At 51.5% G+C, this 19,928-nt stretch overlaps 9 protein-coding genes across 9 annotated transcripts; 4 read left to right on the top strand and 5 right to left on the bottom strand.

Moving 5' to 3' along the window:
• Positions 1-21: 21 nt before the first annotated feature.
• On the bottom strand, positions 22-616 carry M436DRAFT_48140 (uncharacterized protein; the record flags this gene model as incomplete). The annotated part of the gene is made up of 3 exons (XM_013571084.1): positions 22-332; positions 457-493; positions 551-616. 3 exons carry the CDS (start codon positions 614-616, stop codon positions 22-24), a joined length of 414 nt encoding a protein of 137 aa, XP_013426538.1.
• A 619-nt stretch (positions 617-1,235) lies between these two features.
• M436DRAFT_82616 (uncharacterized protein) lies at positions 1,236-3,384 on the bottom strand (the record flags this gene model as incomplete). The annotated part of the gene is made up of 2 exons (XM_013571379.1): positions 1,236-1,458; positions 1,517-3,384. 2 exons carry the CDS (start codon positions 3,382-3,384, stop codon positions 1,236-1,238), a joined length of 2,091 nt encoding a protein of 696 aa, XP_013426833.1.
• A 556-nt stretch (positions 3,385-3,940) lies between these two features.
• On the bottom strand, positions 3,941-5,538 carry M436DRAFT_48161 (uncharacterized protein; the record flags this gene model as incomplete). The annotated part of the gene is made up of 3 exons (XM_013571088.1): positions 3,941-4,257; positions 4,308-4,830; positions 4,888-5,538. 3 exons carry the CDS (start codon positions 5,536-5,538, stop codon positions 3,941-3,943), a joined length of 1,491 nt encoding a protein of 496 aa, XP_013426542.1.
• A 591-nt stretch (positions 5,539-6,129) lies between these two features.
• M436DRAFT_82618 (dolichyl-phosphate-mannose-protein mannosyltransferase 1) lies at positions 6,130-8,990 on the top strand (the record flags this gene model as incomplete). Its single annotated transcript, XM_013571380.1, has 3 exons — positions 6,130-6,344; positions 6,406-8,443; positions 8,499-8,990. The coding sequence occupies 3 exons, from the start codon at positions 6,130-6,132 to the stop codon at positions 8,988-8,990; spliced, it is 2,745 nt and encodes a 914-aa protein (XP_013426834.1).
• A 286-nt stretch (positions 8,991-9,276) lies between these two features.
• Positions 9,277-10,761, top strand: M436DRAFT_73473 (uncharacterized protein; the record flags this gene model as incomplete). The annotated part of the gene is made up of 2 exons (XM_013571381.1): positions 9,277-9,623; positions 9,678-10,761. 2 exons carry the CDS (start codon positions 9,277-9,279, stop codon positions 10,759-10,761), a joined length of 1,431 nt encoding a protein of 476 aa, XP_013426835.1.
• Positions 10,762-10,785: 24 nt separating this feature from the next.
• On the bottom strand, positions 10,786-12,192 carry M436DRAFT_48926 (metal-dependent amidase/aminoacylase/carboxypeptidase; the record flags this gene model as incomplete). The annotated part of the gene is made up of 3 exons (XM_013571216.1): positions 10,786-10,988; positions 11,060-11,235; positions 11,285-12,192. The coding sequence occupies 3 exons, from the start codon at positions 12,190-12,192 to the stop codon at positions 10,786-10,788; spliced, it is 1,287 nt and encodes a 428-aa protein (XP_013426670.1).
• A 541-nt stretch (positions 12,193-12,733) lies between these two features.
• On the top strand, positions 12,734-13,792 carry M436DRAFT_48647 (Allantoicase; the record flags this gene model as incomplete). The annotated part of the gene is made up of 1 exon (XM_013571165.1): positions 12,734-13,792. One exon carries the CDS (start codon positions 12,734-12,736, stop codon positions 13,790-13,792), a length of 1,059 nt encoding a protein of 352 aa, XP_013426619.1.
• Positions 13,793-14,625: 833 nt separating this feature from the next.
• Positions 14,626-17,534, bottom strand: M436DRAFT_64516 (uncharacterized protein; the record flags this gene model as incomplete). The annotated part of the gene is made up of 9 exons (XM_013571265.1): positions 14,626-15,385; positions 15,438-15,642; positions 15,704-15,784; positions 15,969-16,017; positions 16,291-16,414; positions 16,480-16,545; positions 16,749-17,015; positions 17,057-17,111; positions 17,255-17,534. The coding sequence occupies 9 exons, from the start codon at positions 17,532-17,534 to the stop codon at positions 14,626-14,628; spliced, it is 1,887 nt and encodes a 628-aa protein (XP_013426719.1).
• Positions 17,535-18,626: 1,092 nt separating this feature from the next.
• On the top strand, positions 18,627-19,428 carry M436DRAFT_82623 (uncharacterized protein; the record flags this gene model as incomplete). The annotated part of the gene is made up of 2 exons (XM_013571382.1): positions 18,627-19,121; positions 19,318-19,428. The coding sequence occupies 2 exons, from the start codon at positions 18,627-18,629 to the stop codon at positions 19,426-19,428; spliced, it is 606 nt and encodes a 201-aa protein (XP_013426836.1).
• Between the last annotated feature and the right edge of the window lie 500 nt (positions 19,429-19,928).

A 19,928-nucleotide genomic window follows, 5' to 3' on the forward strand; every position in this document is an offset into this window, starting at 1 on the left:
CATTCTATCTACTACAAGCTCTTAAGAGCCACCCTCTTTCTGCTGAGCACCTTCGATAGCCTGGCACCAACTGGGCCTGTTTTTTGTGTAGATTTCCATGGCTGGCTTGCCCAAATTCTTATAAACATCCTCATCATCAAGCGTGCCCATCTTGACAATGTTAATACCATCAATAGCCTCTGCCTGCACGTAAAGAACAGTAGGACACTTCTGGCAATAATTGTACGTGACATTCTTGCCACTGTCTCCCTTCCTGGTGAACGTCTTCAACGAGCCGGACAAAATCTTGTACTTGTCGCTTGGGATCATGAGATTGTATGAATTGGTCGTACCTATATTGATCGCGCATGTTAGCAATTACATCATAAGGCATGTGTGGTGAAACACCCTTGCTTGTCGACCATGAGATCAACGCTACAAAGGTGCCAGTGTCGATGGTGTTTGATGAACACTCACCAGATGTTTTGCGACATGGGAGGCAGTGGCAGGCGGCCTGTCGTAACGGTCAGTTCGGTCGAGCTCGGTTGCGAAAGTAGCTGGGACAGCTTACCTTTGCTGCTGGCTCGCCCTGGTACTCGAATGTGACATCGCCACAGAGACAGCTTCCTTTGGCCATTGCGATTGATTCAAATGTTAGAGAGGAGTGGTGATTGGAGTTGTCGAGGAGGTTTGTAGTGCTCAAGAATGATCAGAAAACTGACAGGTCGTTCTTAGATGCTTCCTCGGTAAGCTGAGCTGAGCTTCCATCTCCACCTCAATCTGACATCTATCCGTGACGACATACATGTCTTTGATTTGCCAAAGCATAACTTCCCCATGTGCTAAATTCTGTCACTCCCCCTACCACTTCCCCTCTGCTCTCACGGAAAACCACATGCGGCACTAGAAGCCATCACAATGCACGGTTTCTTCCAAACGGCAGCAAAGTCCACAGAGAGCCTACGATATATCAACTCTCTTTGGATACTCCTTATTCGCTCATAGGACTATGCATTTCTATACCCCATCCGCGTGGCATAAATTCGCACATGGGAAAACGCACGGTGAACTTACCTTACTTTCAGCAACGGTATTATGTGCGTGTCTGTGGTAGACAGCCGTTGAGCGTTACAGGTAGCTGTCAGCTGAGTTCAGACAACAGCAGATCAAGCGACCAAAGTCACGACAAGGAACGCGATAAGTAAAGAAGCGAAAGCAGATAGAAGAATAGCAAGCTTGACGAGAAGAGTGAATGCTCAGTGTATGAAAGCTAAGTGTATAGCGAAAGCGAGAGGGTATCCTAGTGCGCAAAAATCCAAAACCAACGCTGATATTCCCAATCCTGCGATTGCCTTGCAGAATCCCCATTCCTCTCCGTAGTCATCCTGGACCTCGGACCATTTGCCAAAAGAAGGTGGGTGGACTTGCCATCCGCTGGCGTCCTCTTCAAGAGCCTTACCAAAATTGACAGGCCCAATTCTGTTTGTCACCAATGTCGATGTACCCTGACCAACACTCAAGTCCTTGCCTCTACTACCTGTTCATCAAAGAATCCTCGCGCTTTGCGTGTCTTGCCTTCCTTCTGACCTCGAAGATCTTGAGCACTTTTGCTTTCCAAACAGGGTCCATTCTAAGACTCTCAACCTGTTTCTCGTTGAAAAAGTGTGCGTACAGCTCCTGAGAACAGTTTCGAAGTCTGAGCCCAGCGAACTGTGGTTTGATCTCACACGATATGGTTATTGACCATCCGTAGATCAAACTGCCGTTCTCTTTGACAATGTTGACTGCGGTATCATATCGCTGGTGGTCTGCGCAACGCGCAATTTCTCTAGGTTGAAGATCCGAAACGTTGTTCAAAACCTTGAACATGTGCTCAAGAATCAGCGCTTGAGTACAGAGCCCCGACATATCACTCACATGCCAGATACTCTGAGGAGGTTCCCAACATGAGGTTTGCAGCTTTCTGGTGACAAGGAGCACTTGGTCATTGGCGAAGAGCAACGTTTGCATGAAGAGCATGTCGTACACTCTGAACCCTCCGGATTTAAAACGCGCGTTGTGTTCCATCGTGAGATAGTCCATGAACTCATGCGGGCGCAGCTTCTTACAACAGCGCATTTGCATGGCATCGACAAGTTCCTTTTGGCTCGGATGATTGGCCTCACTGACGGGCTGTGCTTGGAGCCGGAGCTCATATGTGACGGTCTGTAGCTCAGGGTACCATACACGAGGAGGAGATGTTGAAGACTGCGGTGATGCTTGATGAGGGTGAGAAGGTTTTGAGACGTTGGGCGGCAAAGTGTGCAATAACCTCTCGGTCACAGGTATCGTTTTATCCTGCGATGGACTTGAGGCTTGAGGGCCAGCACGTTGCTTTATCTGTGGACAGTGCTCAGGTTTCGGGACGCTGGGTTGCGCAGCTTGTGACGGGCTCTGAGTGGGAGCTTGTGACGGGTTCTGAGTAAAAGCTCTTGTTGGATTCTGAGTGGGAAGTTGTATTCTACCATAAGATTTTGCAGGGACTCCGATATGAGGCCTTGACAATGGCAGACCGCCAATGGATATACTCTGAGATGTCGGAAATACCTGGCCCTCAGTTGGGTCTTGAGGACTTAACTCCACACCACCGGGCGATGGTGCTTGTGGGTCAATCAGATGCTGGCGTGACCGCGATTCATAAAGACGATATAAGCGATTCTGGTCATCAGGCGTTCGAACCTGCGGCATGTCGAATGCTTGAGGTTGGATTGGGCCACAACTAGTTGACGACGCTGAGCCGGTAGGCAAAGGAATATGGGACATGCCTTGCGAACAGCTTCCTGACAGAACAGGAGGAAAACGAGATGGTGGCACACCATATGGGTGCTGGCGAGGCTGGTACGGACCACGGTTGAATTGTCCGTGAGGTGCGCCAGGACGCATTTGAGTTGGCTGGTACGCGCGCTGAGTTGTGTTGTTCAAAGAATGTGAAAGATGAAGACTGGATTCTCGCTGCTGTTGCGCAGGCTGATATGCATGCTGAGACATCATTGTTCCTACTTGTGACACTGGGGGTATGTTATAGGAGATGCCTCCGTTTGGAAGGAAGACTGTGGACTTTTTACGTGTGGTTTGAGTTGTAGATGTCGATGCTTGTGACTGCGATGTTGTGGTTGCGTTACGATAGACGACTCCATTCGGAAGGAAGACCGGGGATCCTTGGTGTGCGGGCTGAGTTGTGGATACTGGTGTTTGCGATTGTTCGTGTGAGGGTAGCGGTACTGGAGAGAAGATGCGCGCTTCCGATGGGTACGGGCGAGGAGAGTGTGCGTGCTGTTCTGGTTGCACCACTTGTGGCCTCTGCTGCGCCATGGACCTCATGTCGTGGAGCGCTTGCTCGAGAGCACGCCTGCTTGCGTCGTCCATGTTTTGACAGTCGGTTCTAGCAGTGGAACGGAAGATTCGAGACGAACTGCGAGAACGTGTTGGAAGTTTGTCTCGGTCTGAGCCCGGCACAATAGGAGCAAGACAATAGTACGATAAACAATGTTGATGACAATGACACGGGGTTGTCCTGGAGTGAGGTCGGCGAAGGAGAGGATGTCATGTGGTTTCAAGCGCGCAGTGGAAGGTGCAAAGGTTTGGTTTGGTTGATCGCTACTTCGTCGAAAGTGGCTCCTTTGAGTCATGCAGATTTGCGATGTTTGCGGTCATGCCCTGTCAAGACTCGGTGCCCCAGTCGCAAAATGCATTAGCATGAGAGCGAACGGCCGCAATCTCTCTCACGTTCTTTTAGATATATCATCGTGTTCTTGGCGTGCGGCTCATGCAATCTTCACCCCCAACCCATACCACGTGGCACTGACGTTGTCACAATCTCGGAATAATGTGTTGAGCACGAGTGCGAGTGCGAGAGACATGTTGTGGAGTGGTCTCACTGATTCCCGTACTTCTGATGCAGTTGGCGAATCTGAGTCGCGGATTAGCATGAATGCTTCGAAGCGCAATCGGGGCGTACACTCACTTGTTCCTGTACATCTGTAGACTGGCTGCCTGGAGCACCAGGCGCAGCAATTTGAGATGGGTTAACGCCGTCATAGCTACCGAGCTCTATTCTCTTGCGCCTCTGGGCCTCCTCATCGCTAACGGCCTGGCCAGTGACAGGGTCAAAGACATCACTTCGCTGTGAAGCCAGACGCTTGAGGTTATTGGCAACGTCTGCAGTAGATAAGTTGGTAGTACTCGAGCGCTGGGCAGCAATACGAGACTGCTCGCGCCATCTAGGATCAAGCATTTCAACTGCGACAGTCAGTACAAGGGTAGGGAAAAGGTGGGACAGTGAAACGTACTCTTCATGTGCTGCTCAAGTTCATTGAACGGAATTTGTTGTTTGCAATTAGGACAGAGAGCAGTAGCAGCATTTTGTCTACGAGCTTGTGCGCGAGGGACGTAGTCATTGCGAATGCGCATAGGACCTTGGCCTCTTGCTGCAGCCTGAGCTTGCTCGGCGCGTTGACGTTCTGCGGTTCTTTCGGCGATACGGGCGTCTTCTTCTTTTTCCTGTGCTGTTCGCGGCGGTGGTACAAAACCACCTTGTTGAGCAGGAGAGAAAGCAGGAGGAGCAGGCGAGTAAGAGCTGGGTGGGGGCATCTGAGAAGGTGGTGGCTGATAGTAGGTTTCCTGACCTGGCATTGCTTCTTCGATACGCATGCCTGATGGAGCCAGACTCATCTGTGCCTTCTGTTCGAGCGATGCGGACTGGATATCGTTCAAGGACGTGGGTGGAGGAAGTTCTGTTTGGTCGTCTGCTTCGGTGAACAGAATGGTCTCGACGACAACAAAATCATGCCAATCGATCTGAGCGTATGCGAGCTTCTCTGCTTCTTGCTCCTCCTCCTTCTTGACCTTCTGTGCTTCTTGGAACTTGACCCATTCAGCACGCTTCTTTGCACTCTCCAAGACGCGATACTTGTTGTCGACGTTCTTCTCAAGCTCGGCAACAACCGCCTCTTGTTGTTGTCCTTGGGTGTTGAGAATCTCGGTGTACTGATCTACCAGACGCGAAAAGAATTGATGAAAACTGTGCTGGGGGCGAAGGAAATCGAACTGAGGATTCCTGGATTCACGTTGTGACAGAGTGGTCATCCAGGAGCGGCCGTTCTTTGCAACAAACAGGGCAGTCAGCTTGATGACTTCCAGATCGACGGAGCTGATGTTGGGCATGCGCGCCGAGAAGTGGAAGTCTGGAGGAGGTGCAGGGCCTTTGTTCTTTTTCGGTGTGGCCAGATCTCCTTCACGCCCAGCAGCGACATCTGTCCCTCTGCCATCTTTGATTTCTTCCAAGCGCCATAGGTAGAAGGGGTGGTACGGGTTGTCGGGCAGAACGAATTGAAGCTTGGGATTGCCCTCTGCGCTGTCGCGAATACGTGCTTCGAAAGCAGGGCCGTTGCGGACAATATAGCCGGCAGTCTTTTCTAGTAGTGTTCGGAACTCCTTGGGCGGTAGAATGACACCTGGTGGGGGCTTGAAGTCGGTGTTGTCGGGAGCATCATCGCGCTCTAGTAGCGGCGCGGGTGCCATCTTGGGAGCAAGTCAGATGAGGGTTGCACGCTGGTGACGGTGGATGGTTGTTTTCACAGAGTCCTTGTTATCGCAAGTTTCCTTTCTGTGTAAAATCGGACGGTGCACGAGAGAAGCGTTGAAAGTTCCAGTCGAGCGATACTCTCCACCAAGCGCTGCTCTCGGGCGCGACAAGCAGCGGCGGTATGCTATGACTTTTGTGATCAACCTTGGCAGCGGATCTTCCCTTATCTTATCTCCATGATCTGGAGCTATGCAGCAGCTGCTGCTCCTATTTTCAGGAGCCAAGACGCGCTTCCCGAGCTGTAGCCTGTACGTGGCCTCGCGACAACCGTCAGCTATTGGTTTCTGCTCCCCCTTGAATCGAATCCTTGGTCTCTACAGCTCACCCCTTTCCTTGGACTTGCTCCTTCTTCTTTCTTTGGCTTCTTCCCTTCTATTTGCACCTCTTTTCACTTTTCAATCGCGCCTGTCCAGCGATTGCATGGAGCTTGAAGTCTAAGCACCAAGTTCCCCGCGACGCCATAAGGAAGCTGCGAAGACCTTCCATCCAATATCCCTTCTAATATCTTGGACTTTCAACCATCCACCATGGCCAACAGAGCCGCCAAATCCCCTGCCCGCCGGGCCAACACACAGCCTACAACCAAGCCCGTTGGTTTTGCCTCAGAAGGTGTCGAGAACTACGATGTCTCGACCCTTAAGTCCAACGATTGGCTGATCTGCGGTGCCCTTTCCGTCGTCGCCCTCTTCGTGCGCTTGTTCCGCCTCTCTCAGCCCACTAGTGTCGTCTTTGACGAGGTCCAGTATGTATTCAATCACAGCTGTTTCCCAGTCCGCAACGACGAGCTGACCCTCTTCTCCTAGCTTCGGTGGTTTCGCTTCCAAGTACATCAAGGGCAAGTTCTTCATGGACGTCCACCCTCCATTGGCCAAGCTTCTCATCACTCTCGCCGGCTGGCTGGCCGGCTTCGATGGCGAGTTTGACTTCAAAGATATCGGCAAGGACTACATCGAGCCCGCCGTTCCATATATCTCAATGCGCCTTCTCCCTGCCCTCATGGGTGTCGCTACCATCCCCATCATGTTCATGACCCTCAAGGCCTCGGGCTGCAAGACCTCTACTGCTGCTATGGGTGCTGGTTTGGTTCTCTTCGAGAACGGTCTCGTCACCCAGTCTAGACTCATTCTGCTCGACTCTCCCTTGGTCATCTTCACAGCTCTGACCGTGCTCGGCTGGACTTCTTTCACCAACCAGCACGAACAGGGCCCTTCAAAGGCTTTCACTCCCGTCTGGTGGTTCTGGTTGGCTTTCAGCGGTCTCTGTCTTGGTGCCACCGTCAGTGTCAAGTGGGTCGGACTCTTTACCATTGCTTGGATCGGCAGTCTTACCCTTCTGCAACTCTGGCTTCTTCTGGGTGATACCAAGACCGTCACTCCCCGTCTTTGGTTCAAGCACTTCTTCGCTCGTTTCTTCTGCCTGGTCGTTATCCCCGTTTCCTTCTACATGAGCATGTTCGCTATCCACTTCCTCTGCCTCGTGAACCCTGGCGATGGCGATGGTTTCATGTCTTCAGAATTCCAGTCTACCCTCAACAGCAAGGGTATGCAGGATGTGCCAGCCGATGTCGCCTTTGGCAGCCGTGTCTCCATCCGTCACCACAACACCCAAGGAGGCTACCTGCACTCGCACACCCACATGTACCCCACTGGTAGCAAGCAGCAGCAAATCACCCTCTACCCCCACAAGGACGAGAACAACGTCTGGCTCCTCGAGAACCAGACTCAACCCGTTGACCTGGAGGGTACCGAAATCAAGACTCCCTTCGCATGGGACAACATTGAGCCTACCTTGATCGAAGATGGCGCTGTCCTCAAGCTTTACCACGTCATCACCGACCGCCGCGTTCACTCTCACGACCACCGTCCTCCAGTCACCGACGCTGATTGGCAAAACGAGGTTTCGGCATACGGCTACGAGGGCTTTGAAGGTGATGCCAACGACCTCTTCAAGGTCGAGATTGTCAAGCACTTGTCAGATGGTGAAGTCGCAAAGAACCGTGTCCGTACCATTGAGACCAAGTTCAAGCTCGTCCACATCATGACTGGCTGTGTTTTGTTCTCGCACAAGGTCAAGCTTCCCGACTGGGGCTTCGAGCAGCAGGAAGTGACCTGCGCCAAGGGTGGCACTTTGCCTAACAGCATCTGGTACATTGAGAGCAACGAGCACCCTCAACTCAAGGAAGACGCAGAGAAGGTCAACTACCGCAACCCCGGTTTCTTCGGCAAGTTCTGGGAGCTTCAAAAGGTCATGTGGACCACCAACGCTGGACTTGTCGAATCCCACGCCTGGGACTCACGCCCATTGTCGTGGCCAATTCTCCGCCGTGGTATCAACTTTTGGGGCAAGGACCACCGTCAAATCTACCTGATTGGTAACCCTCTTATCTGGTGGACCTCGACCGTCTCCGTCGTTGTGTACCTGGCCTTCAAGGCACTGGCTGTCTTGAGATGGCAGCGTGGATACAAGGACTACAACAATGTGCCATTCAAGAGATTCGACTACGAGGTTGGCACTAGCGTTCTTGGCTGGGCTCTTCACTGGCTTCCTTTCTTCCTCATGCAGAGACAGCTCTTCTTGCACCACTACTTCCCTGCTCTTTACTTCGCCATCATCGCCCTCTCTCAGACCTACGACTTCATCACTGCACGCGTTCCCACGTTTGGTCTGCGTCAGCGCCCTGTCATCGGAACCGCCGGTGCAGCCATCTTCTTGGCTCTCGCTATCAGTATCTTCTACATGTACTCTCCCGTCGCATACGGAAATGCCTGGACCAAGACAGACTGTGCCAAGGCCAAGTTGTTCGAGACCTGGGACTGGGACTGCAACACCTTCTACGACAGCGTAAGTTTGACAGGTGTTTGAACTAGGATGGACCGAGCTAATCCGTAACCAACAGTACTCCGAGTACCAGACTTACGACAGATCCATCGCTGCCGCCAAGCCGACAGAAGTAGCAGCCTCCCCCGCTGTTCAGTTCTCGCATGATGAGGTTCCCGAGGCTCAGGTCACCAACCGTGTGTTGGCTGGCGAAGAGAAGATCGAATACCGCGATGAAGCTGGCAACATCCTCAACGAAGAGCAGGTCAAGGAGCTGGAAGGCAAGGTTTCGTTCTCTACGCGTTACGAGACTCGTACCAGATTGGTAGACGCCAACGGTAACGAGGTGTACGATGGCAGAGTTGAGGAAGAGGATGAGAGCTACGCAGGAACAATTGCTGAAGGTAGCAATCAAGAGACTGGCGGAGTCGGACAGGAAGCTGCCTTGGAGCAGCCTGCCAGCGTCAACGTCAATGACGACGTTGAGAAGGAGAAGAGCATCGAAGCAAGCACAGCATCTGCGGAACCAGAAAGCGATGCCGGTACTGCAACAGGTAGAGACGAGCTGTAAGATGATGAAACCAACCAGGAGTTGTCAGGAAAATATCAGACAACGAGATTATGCTAGCCTCTACAAGTTTCAAGTAGGAGCAGCTTTAGGACTATTTAGTGATATCCAGTTTCTTTTGTGACAACTATCTACATTCTCTTCAAGATTCGTCTTCTCGTGTTTGGCCAAGGGTCGTTGTGTTTGAGGAAGGCGCATGTGATGATGATGACGACTTGCAGAGTGTGGAGAAAGATGGATGTTTGAGAAATATTTGGATTCTTCAATCTCAAGCCAAACACGAGCGAAGATGGGCAAGAACAAGAAGAAGAGAAAGGACCCCGCGCCTCACGCAAGGAGGGCAGCACCGAGTGAGAGACGACAGGTCATTTCATACGATGACATCGAGGGAGAAGCTGCGCCGCCCATCCCACGCCAAAAAGTCTCGTACGGCAGCGACGACAACGACGATGAAGGCGACCACGCCCCCGACCAGAGACATGCAGTCGTATCCAAAGAAGCCTTGAAGGAACGTGAGCGCCCGCAGACAGATGTCACCTACGGCCAAGTCGGCGCTTTTCCTGGACTGGACCCACGCGACAAGGATGTCTTCTACGGTCCTGCCAACGATGGTCTTGACTATCTACGCATGGTCAGGCGAGTCACTTCTACCTCCAATGCTGTTTGTCCATCTTGCTGATACGTTCCTAGATCCGAAGCACGTGGTATTCCGCACATCGTTCGCGCTCCGCCTCCCCAACCTCCTCAACCTATTGACTACGAAGACGATGACTACGAGGAACACGTCGACGACTACGGCGGCTACTACGAGGAAGATTCCGAAGGTGAAGATCAAGATGGCTGGTATGAAGATGGTGCTTATGTGGCTCCTCCTATTGCCGCCCCGGTCATAGGCCCTGTCCAGCCAGGCATCAAAGCCCAGGATGCATTCTACAACTACCTCGAGGCTTGTTTCGAAACACTACGTCGCAACTTGAGAGCGTCGCCTTCGGTCCAAGCTGTCCAAATTCTCGATGATCAGCATCCCATCTCTCTTCCTTCTGGCAATAAAATGGCAGACAAGGAGTGGAAGTACCACCTTCTAAACACAACTCCACTTCCTGCTCAACTTGCTTCTCTCGACTCTCCTTCTATCCTTCGCTTGCTGAAGCTTGTCGAAGGCCAACTGGAAAACTGCCGCAAATCAAACATTCCGAAGAATCTTGGCCTGTGGGCTTGGTCTTTATTGGCAAAGCTAGACGATGTCGGCTTGTTACAGACTAGAGAAGTCAGCGTAGTTCGAGACCTTGCCAAAATGGCCATCTGGGTACGTATGATGCATCACAAAGCCAAGCACGGTAGGTCCAACGATCCTGACTACGAACACATCGACAACTACCCAGACGAGAACGCTGCCCAGCATGAAGAAGGCGAAGTCGTCGACGCAGATCAAGCAGACGCCACCGCAGCTGGTGCGCCAGAGGTCAAATCAGTCGAGGATGCACTAGCAGCACAGATCCAGAAAGAGATCGCACCGGAACAGGATGCACAAGGAGACATTGCCATGGACCTGGACTCCGAAGACCAACTCTCAGATGCCATTGCTGCTAAGAAGCGCGAGTTGCAGACACAAGCCGAAGCTGAAGCCAAAAAGGAAAACCAAAAGCAAGAAGAGTTCCCTGACACTAACACGTGTGTGACTATTGACATGCTTGTCACGGTGGCTAGCGAGTTCTACGGTCAGAAGGATCTTCTCGTTGGCCGTTTGCCCTGGGATCATCCTACTACTGATTGAGATTGCACTAATATCACAAGCTCATCATTGCTTCAATAGCCAAGTCAGTGCTGCAACAGCATATGCATCGACAGCCACTTGCAGCGTCGGCATGATTACTGGTGCAAACAAGGCACTGTGGTTGATAGGCACGTCTCCAGGACGCCCATCAGCTGCCACTTTATCCCATATCTTAGGGTCCGTGCCTCCGTAAGTCCAGAAGGACGAAGGCTTTTTGATCGCGGTTGCTGTACCATAGTGTCAGCTCATGCACATACATATCAGAGTATAAGGGAGGAACATGTTAGTTTGTACTCACCTAGAATACCAAAGTCTTCGCTACCACCAAGTTTTAACGCAGAACTGGTGTATGAATTTTCATCAGATCCAAAGTGCTCAGCGAAGCTCTCTTCCAAACGCTGTGTGACTTCGTCGTCGTTGATTGTGAGTGGGAAATTTCGAGTCGTCTCGAAAGTAGGATCTTTGACCGCGCCACTGAATTTTCCTGTTAGTATTGGCAAACGAGAGAGACTCCACTGCTTACCTAGCCATGGACTCTGCGTTGACAATTCTCTTGACACTGCTGAGGACTTTACTTCTTGTTTCGGCATTCACGGCTCTCAAGTCCAATTTCAGGATGGCATCGTCAGCAACAACGTTTTCAGCGTCGCCTGCGATAATGCAGGCACAGGTGACGACCGCGCTGTCAGCAGGATCGACCTCTCTGCTGACAATCGTTTGCAATCTCATCACCGTGCTCGCTGCCATGACTACAGGGTCGACCAGTCTATGCGGTTGACTGGCATGGCCGCCCTTCCCATGCAGCGTTACTTTGAGTGAATCTGCTGAAGATGCCATAAGCCCACGCTTAGTACCCAGCGTACCTGCTCGCTGAGGCATAACATGTCCACCTAGAACAACATCAGGAATAGGGACTTTGTCGTACAATCCATCATCCACCATAGCCTGTGCACCCTGCCCTTTTTCCTCTGCAGGCTGGAAACAGAAAATCAACGTTCCAGACCAAGTGTCTCTGGTATTGTAAAGCAGAGATGCGGCAGCCAGTAAAGAGGTGATATGTATATCATGACCACAGGCATGCATGGTAGGTTTCTCCACTCCCTCGAGATCTACCATTCGTTTTGTGCTTGCCCATTCGAGTCCTGTCTTCTCCAGTACGGGTAAGCCGTCAATGTCAGCACGGAGAAGTACGGTGGGGCCAGATCCATTGGCGAGAACGCCTGCTAAGCCGTGTCCGCCGATATTGGTGTGTAGTTTTACTTCAGGACATGTTTGGGAGAGGTGTTCGGCTATCTTTGCTGCTGTTTCCTTTTCTTGATGCGAGAGCTCTGGGTTGGCGTGGAAGTTCTTGTAAACAGGGACGTAGTCTTTGTCCAGATCTGGACGGTGCGAGGACACGATGTCACTGATTGGATTGGCCTTCTTCGACATGATGTCTTTTGTTCTCAAGGGATTGAGAAATGATGTGAAGTGTAGGGGTTGATGTCGTGACTGTTCTGGTTCTATATAATTACCCCGCTTGCTCCCGAGTCTCCACCCATTGGCCGTGCCTATCGATGAGCTCCATGAGGAAGGAGCACGGCAGACGGATCCAGGAACATATTTGTGACTCACGTCTTCCCGCCTTCTGAGGTTTTGGTGATACGTGCGAATTGAATGTGCAACAATTTCACGAAACCACTCGTCGCATAGAATTACCTATACGGTTCTCCACGAGGCTCTCCGCAATTTCGCGGCGAGATCGGCCGAGGGCGAGGTTTGGCGGGCAGTTCGGGCAGCGCCGCCAAAGATACGGCGGGGTGTTACTCGATAGGAAATCAATCCATCGAGTAAGCAGTTATACCAGCCCTTTCGCTCAACAATCTCTTCTCCTTTTCTCTGATCTTCTTTCCTTTCTTCCTTCTTTTCTCTACATAGCATCATTTCCTCATCTTTCTCCAAACACTCTTTCTAAACTTATACTATATCAACCATGGCAATCGATACCGTCAACAATGGCCAAGTCAAAGCCATAGCAGCAGACGACATTCAATCCACCTTCGGTTCTAACAGCATCGACCTGATCAGCAAACCCCTCGGCTCCCGTATCCTCTCCTTCTCGGACGAATGGTTCGCAGCCGCCGAGAACCTCACCACCCCCACCGCACCCATTCGCAAACCCGGCGTCTTCGTCTTCTCCGGAGCCTGGTACGATGGCTGGGAGACCCGCCGTCACAACCCGGCACCCTTTGACTGGGTAGTCTTCCGCCTGGGCGTTGCATCCGGCAGAGTCAAGGGCGTAGAAATCGACACTGCCTTCTTCAACGGCAACCACGCTCCAGAAGTCGCCGTGCAGGGCTGCTTTGCCTCGGACGACAGAGAAGAAGAAATCAAGAGCGAGGACTTTAAAGAATGGGAGACTATCCTGCCCATTCAGGAATGCGGTCCTTCGCAACGACAGGCTTGGCTGCTTCCTGCCACCACAAAACCATATACCCATATTCGATTGCAGATGTTCCCTGATGGAGGTATCGCTCGCTTCCGCCTCTACGGAGACGTACAAGCTGTACTTCCCAAGGATACCTCTGCAGTCTTTGACCTAGCAGCCACCGTCAACGGCGGCGTAGCAATCCAATGCTCAGACCAGCACTTCGGCACCAAGGACAACCTGCTGCTCCCAGGTCGCGGCAAAGACATGGGCGATGGCTGGGAAACCAAGCGCACGCGCGGCGAACACGTAGATTGGTGTATCATTCGCTTGGGCACCACTGGCTTCATCTCCAAACTGCTGATCGACACCGCACATTTCCGTGGTAACTTCCCGCAAAAGGTGCAGGTGTTTGCTGCTGAGGCCGGCGAAGCCCCTGCACATGATAGCGGCAAGTGGACAGAAATTCTGGCGCCGCAGAAGACGGGACCCGATTTCGAGCATATCTACGAAGGGGATGTGTTGAAGGAATGTCAGGGCAAGGCTTATGAGTATGTTAAGCTGGTCATGATTCCTGACGGTGGTATCTCGAGGATCAAGGTCTTTGGTAGCAAGGCCGTCTAGATGGTAGACTCGACTATTATATGAATGAAAAGTCTGAATTTTGAACAGTGTAGCTTTGGGTAATCATCTTTTGTATGGTAGTAGATGAGATCCCGTCAAAAGTGATATCGCAATGTGATCCTGCACACAAAGGTTGGAATACGACTTGGTCTATAGATTCTAGGAATTATTGTGTGTTCCCATCGGACCTTACCTTTACTCCATTTTGCGGAATCCCAGGCATTTATATGATTGGTCTCGAAGAGAACGAAAGGTCGTTGATAAGATCGATTGTCCTTTAGTCCTTCCACCTCTGAGCCTTTTATGCAGTTCATAAAAGCTATGACCTTGTGACCAGGGTCGTACCGCATACAAGCAGTTTTGGAGTCGACGACTATGCCACGACCGCACCACCGCATGTTTTCCTCTCATTTTTTACCTCAGAATACTTCTATTGTCCTGATTATACGTCTCTCGAGCCATTGACGCGAATACCTGCGTTATTTGCGCTGCTATATCCGGAGATGTGTTTTTGAAACTGCTTGATCAGGAAGGCTCACTCATTCCATACAATCGAGTCTCAATGATACACCAAAATCGTTGACATGCAATTCGGCTATGCAAACACCCTGTACATCAGATGGAGCCTCTGGGAGAGAAGCAGAAAAGAGCGAAGAAGGCAAACAAACAGACAAACAAACAAGTAAAAGAAGAAAGAAAGACGAATTCCATTATGACTAAATCAAACTCCCCTTCCAACGCCCCCTCGTGCGTCCTACGACAGGGAAGTGTATTGCAGGCAGAGGCAACCGCGAGCAGCCCAATACTCAATATTGATTCTCACCCGCAAAGTCTCAGACCCTCTTCTGTGCAGGCTTTCTGAGCATCTTCTTGTTTTTCCGACTGGCAGATGCTTCATCAGCATCGTGATCACCACCAACACTCATCGAGGCCATCGCTCCGGTAATGTCATCCTCATCGCCAGCCTTGATCTTGGCAGCATATCTTGCCTCATTACCCCTAGCTCCTTTGCCGTAACAGTGAGAGAAGAGCGCATGCATGAGATTCTGGACCTGCTTGTTGGCATCCCAATTGGCTGGATAGATGTTCTTGCTGAATAGACTGCGGGAGCTGGCCCAATCCAGAGGAATCTCGTTCCAGCCGCCGAGGACTTTGATGATGGTTTCGAGGTCGGTGGTGCTGATCTTTGACCAGTATCCAGGGCGCTTCTTGCAGCAGAAAAGGACGATTGCCATGGGAAGCGAAAAATACTCGCCGTAAGGAAGGGCAATCTTCCTGAGTAGACGCAGTTCATCGATAGTATAGTTTACCTCGTCGCCGGGGAAGGCACGGATATTCAAAGTGTTGAAGGGGTCAACACCGTCCCTGTTCAGTGTAGGCAGTTGTTTCAGCAAGCCAAGATCACACAACTTGCGGTAGGAAACGGCCTTATAGAATTCTCCCTCGATCACACCGTGGACCAGATATTCCTCTTCGTACTCGTCGATTGTATGAATGATTTTGCCCAGGGCAGGCACATGAAAGGCTGTATTGGTCTTGGCCAATTCCTCAGTATCGATGATGGCGACATGGACACTGTCACACTGTCTTCCTCTGATGGGCATAGTGGAAGGCGAAGTATGGAGAGTGGGACCAAGAAGAAAACTCCGTCCGGACGTTATCATCGCCAGCTAGGTGGCAGTCAACGTTTTGGAAGAGTTCAGTGAGAGTCATGTCATAAACAGACTTGTGGCCCCGGGAAGAGGCGAAGGCAAGTGGTGTGATGGCGCTGGTGGTGTTGAGTTTGGGGCTGCCGCCCGAGCGAGCATCCCACATGCGAAAGAGGTATTTGGGGACGTTCTTGCTGGCCTCTGTATACCAAAACGATCAGCTATGGTTCTCATCAGGAAGGAAAAGTACCATGTTTCTTACGCTTCAGCTTTGTTCTCAGGACCCGATCATTCTTGATAGGCTGTTCTTTGGCATTGCTCGCGGGTTTTGAGATTTGGCTTTCTGCAGCACGGCCGTAGATACGGTCGGAAATGAAGTCGTAGATATATGGCATTAGATTGTCGATGTGTTGGAAAGAAAGGGGTCTGAATATAGTGAGAGGATTCGAATGGAAACTTGCTTTGGTCTGGTTGTGTGTTCTGCCCATGTTTGAACTCCATGACATCCGATCTTATATCTCACTCACCACCCGGTGTGACCAACCAGAACAAAGAACCACGAGTCTCATCTTCGCGCTGTTACTACAAGTAGTGAGAAAAAGAGACAATTCTGTCTGGTTCCTGGTGTGCTGGTGTCTCAAACTGTGCAAGATATCTGTGCTACACCATCGCGTGTAGAGGCCTTACTTAGCTGAGTCTATGACCATGGCCACACACGATACGCGCAATGCGAAATGATCAACCACGACAATGACTAGTAAGTCTCAACTTCGGGTTAATGTTGCAAATCCAGCGAGAGACAGGGGATGCTTGAAGCATGTCTGGGTAACGTTGTCTTAGACAGCTGACGATGTTGCTGCTCATTAGACGGGGGTCGGCATCATGACCAGTGCAGTAGGAATACTGGCCGAACAGGTGTGTTTGATCGTGGTGAGCTGATAGGTGTCTGTCGTCTGACTGACGTTCGAAAAGCCTGCAACTGGTGATAGATGATTCTTGAGCCAGATGCAGACGATAGGTAACGAGCTCCCGACGTACTCCCGATAGTCCTCGAATCCGTCCACGAAATCATTGAGGATTCGAACGAAAGGAAGACATAAACACCTGCCTGATGAGCCACATATCTCACCGCCAGCAAAAAGAACATCCTAGGACGTCTTTGAAAGACAAAACAATGAGCACGCCAGCATCTGCACCACTGCACGGTCCAAGAGAGCCAGAAACAAAATGATCACGGCAGGGATCGAACCTGCAATCTCTTGATTCGTAGTCAAGCGCCTTGCCATTGGGCCACGCAACCGATTGACATAATCAAGACTGGTGAACGCTTGTATGTAGTCCGTCGCTTCTGCACGATGGGACCACGACCATCGAATATGTATCTTCCAGCCGGCGCAGTGATGTCGCGGATGGACCAAGAGGGTGTTGTCTTCAGGATGCTAGAGCCTCTATTCTTGAAACTCAGCACAATTTGATCAGGACTCAGGAGTCCACTGCCAGCTGGCAAGAGCTCGCGACGTGCTAAGAAAATGCTCCCTGAACGCCATGTAAGTGGCACTCGTGCATCGACTGTCCTATTCTCGCAAGGAGAACTACAGCCAATATTGCCACTTACCGTGACGCTTCAGCTTCACGATCTGCTTTTGCAAATTTCCGAGTACGATATCGGACTATCAATTGTGGTCATTCGTAATCGAATCTCACGATGAGATCTGTGGCTCACAGGCTCCAAGTTTTGTGTAGTACCTTGAACTTGACTTGCCTATTCGTGACTCTACGAGGTGATGGCGGCTTACAGCCGCGATGCACTTACGAAGTTGTTGAGACTTTACCAAGCAGACGTCTGTGTCTGGCAGAAGCATGTGGGTTGAGGTGGCTGGGCTGGGCCCCCAGCAAGCCAAGAGCTCCCTGCTTGGGGCTCCAAGATATTCCCGGCACTCGGCGCCACGCTCGTAAATCCGAGTTTCGTGTTCCTGAGTTGCATCGATGGTGAGGCCGGCCAGTCGCAGCAGAACCAGCCTCCGGGTGACACTTCTGCATAGAAGACGAAGACAACGAGAACAACCGGGGTAGACTTCATACACCAGCAGCATCTGTCATACCCCGGTATCAAGAGATAGTACAGGATCTCGAGATAGTTGACAGCCGTGACTTGGGACGAATTGAGTAGCAACGGGGTGTTTATAACCGGCCTCGAGAGATGAGACAAACAAACAAGTTCGTGCCGAGTTCACCCCAGAGCGGACCCTCCAGGCGGATACACGGCGCCGAGATAGGGCCGTGGGCGTTCCTGATGCTTGCGGACCGTGAGTCGCAAGAGCAAAATCGCGCGCGATACGGCACATTTGTTGCTGACCGCGGATACACAATAAGATTCTATGGATGATGAGGAAGGACGCGCAGCTTTGTAACCTTGCGGCTTCCACGCAACCATTGACCTACGCAAGACAGAGCAAGCAGATTGCAAGCGTTGAAGCAGTTGATGATTGTAATTTTGCACGGTGTGTATCGGCCAAGTGGATGGTCATGGCCTCGCCCGCATTTTCCGTCAGAATGCGGAGTAGCATGGGTGGCCTGGGTACTCTGTAGTTGGACAAGCAACAGGGACAGCAAAACCTCTGTGATTGACCATGACGAACAGCGCAGGACTGCAAGCAGACGACATGTTGCCTGAAGCAGATGACACCGGTTGAGGAGCTTCAAAAGTTGATGGCAAGGTCGAGGCTCTTGAGGTGTTGGGCATAGTTTTGACGTTGGTTCTTTGCCGAGATTTGGTTACCTTGTTAAGAAAAGGCTGGGTTGCGCGATTAAACGGCCAACCAATCACGATGCATCGATAGCACCCGATGTTGCCTGAACAGGCAGTCTTCTCCTCGACTCAACGCAGAAGGAGCGCCAAATAGCTGTAGATGCACGGTTAGGTCGGAAGCATGCGTAGGTTATGCTCGGATGACGGAGAGGCTTTTTCAGGTGGTTTAGAGCAGTGCGGGACAAGGCAAGGCCCCAAGTCACCAAAAGCCAATTTCTGAAGGAAACGACGGGCTTGGGGGCCATCTTTGACAAAAACAAACCAGCCTCCACCACCCACTTCGCTTTCTTTTTACTTGCTCGTCCCCTCCTTCTCTCCCATCCCCCATCAGCCTTTCAATCGACCCGACGCCCAACTCGTCTCGTCCATCGACAACATGAAGTTCTCCGCCATCTTCGTCGGCACCTTCGCCGCTCTTGCTGCTGCCCAGGGCTCTCAGATCAGCAGCGCCGTCTCTTCGGCCATCTCGGGCGCCAGCTCTGGTGCTTCCAGCCTCGCCTCGAGCGTCACCGACCGCTCTTCGCGCTCCAGCTCTGCCAGCGCCGGTAGCAGCGTCACCTCGTCGGGCGCTTCCTCGACCAGCCAGTCCTCTGCCTCCAGCACCGGCTCGTCTGGAGCTGCCACCACCGACTCGGTCTACACCTCGACCATCTTCTACCAGTACCCCAACACCTTCCACAAGCCCGTATCCCCCACTCTCATGGGCAGCCAGGTCATCACCGTCTCCGGCACCGAGACTCCTAGCTACACTCTCCCCTCCGGCGCTTCCACCTTCGCCGTTACTGTCAGCAACGTCACTACCACCTACACTTCTACCAACACCTTCCACGGCGCTGTCTCCAAGTCATGGCTCGTCACCACCTCCTACACTGTACGTACTCCTGGCAACCGCGAGTGTGGACTGTGCGCTGTGTTCCGAATCTTCTCAATTGCTCTCCTTGAACAAGTTTTCTCGAAACAAAGAAAACCTGTCAAGAAACAGCATTGAGTCCGATTACAACTAGACGCATAGCTACTCTTCCTCGCTGAATACTCCAATCCATGAACCAAGCTAACTCCAATTTTAGACCACCATGGGCCTTCCCGGTACCTCCACCACTTCGTCCGAGGGCTCTGCTGGCAAGCTCGGCGTCGGTGCTTTCGGTGCCTTCGCTCTTGGTGTCGCTGCTCTCCTGTAAAAAGGTAGTCGCAATGGCATATCTATGAGATGAGAAGCGTGGACGGACGACGATGTTGGGACTAAATTTCTTATACACTTTTGCAAGGCGTTACATCCTTTTATTCTGGAGTGCATGATGGGGATGCCATTGATGCTTCACTGTAATTTACTCACTACCTCCGAGTCCCCAAGAGGGATTGACGTCAGATCAAGGGAAGGTAAACACACACCCGATACTGTTAATAGGGAATGAAAACCAAACTTTCCCTCTCTTTCATGAGCTTCACTTTTCTATGCCGCGAACAACATTGAGTGTCTCATCAAAATCCTTTGCGTGTGCAAAGGTTCGTAACACCTCTAGCTATAGCAATGCACAGTATGCTCGAGATCTGGATGGCATCCATCGAGATGCGGTGTTTCACACGCTCTCTTTGGATACATCTCGAAGCTACAAACTACTTTGCCGTTTTGTAGCGAGTATTGTAATCTATGCCTTCCTAGGAGAGAGGAGTCTAGGGT

The sequence above is a fragment of the Aureobasidium namibiae genome (assembly GCF_000721765.1).
Source record: "Aureobasidium namibiae CBS 147.97 unplaced genomic scaffold scaffold_10, whole genome shotgun sequence".
NCBI classification, from domain to species: Eukaryota; Fungi; Ascomycota; class Dothideomycetes; order Dothideales; family Saccotheciaceae; genus Aureobasidium; species Aureobasidium namibiae.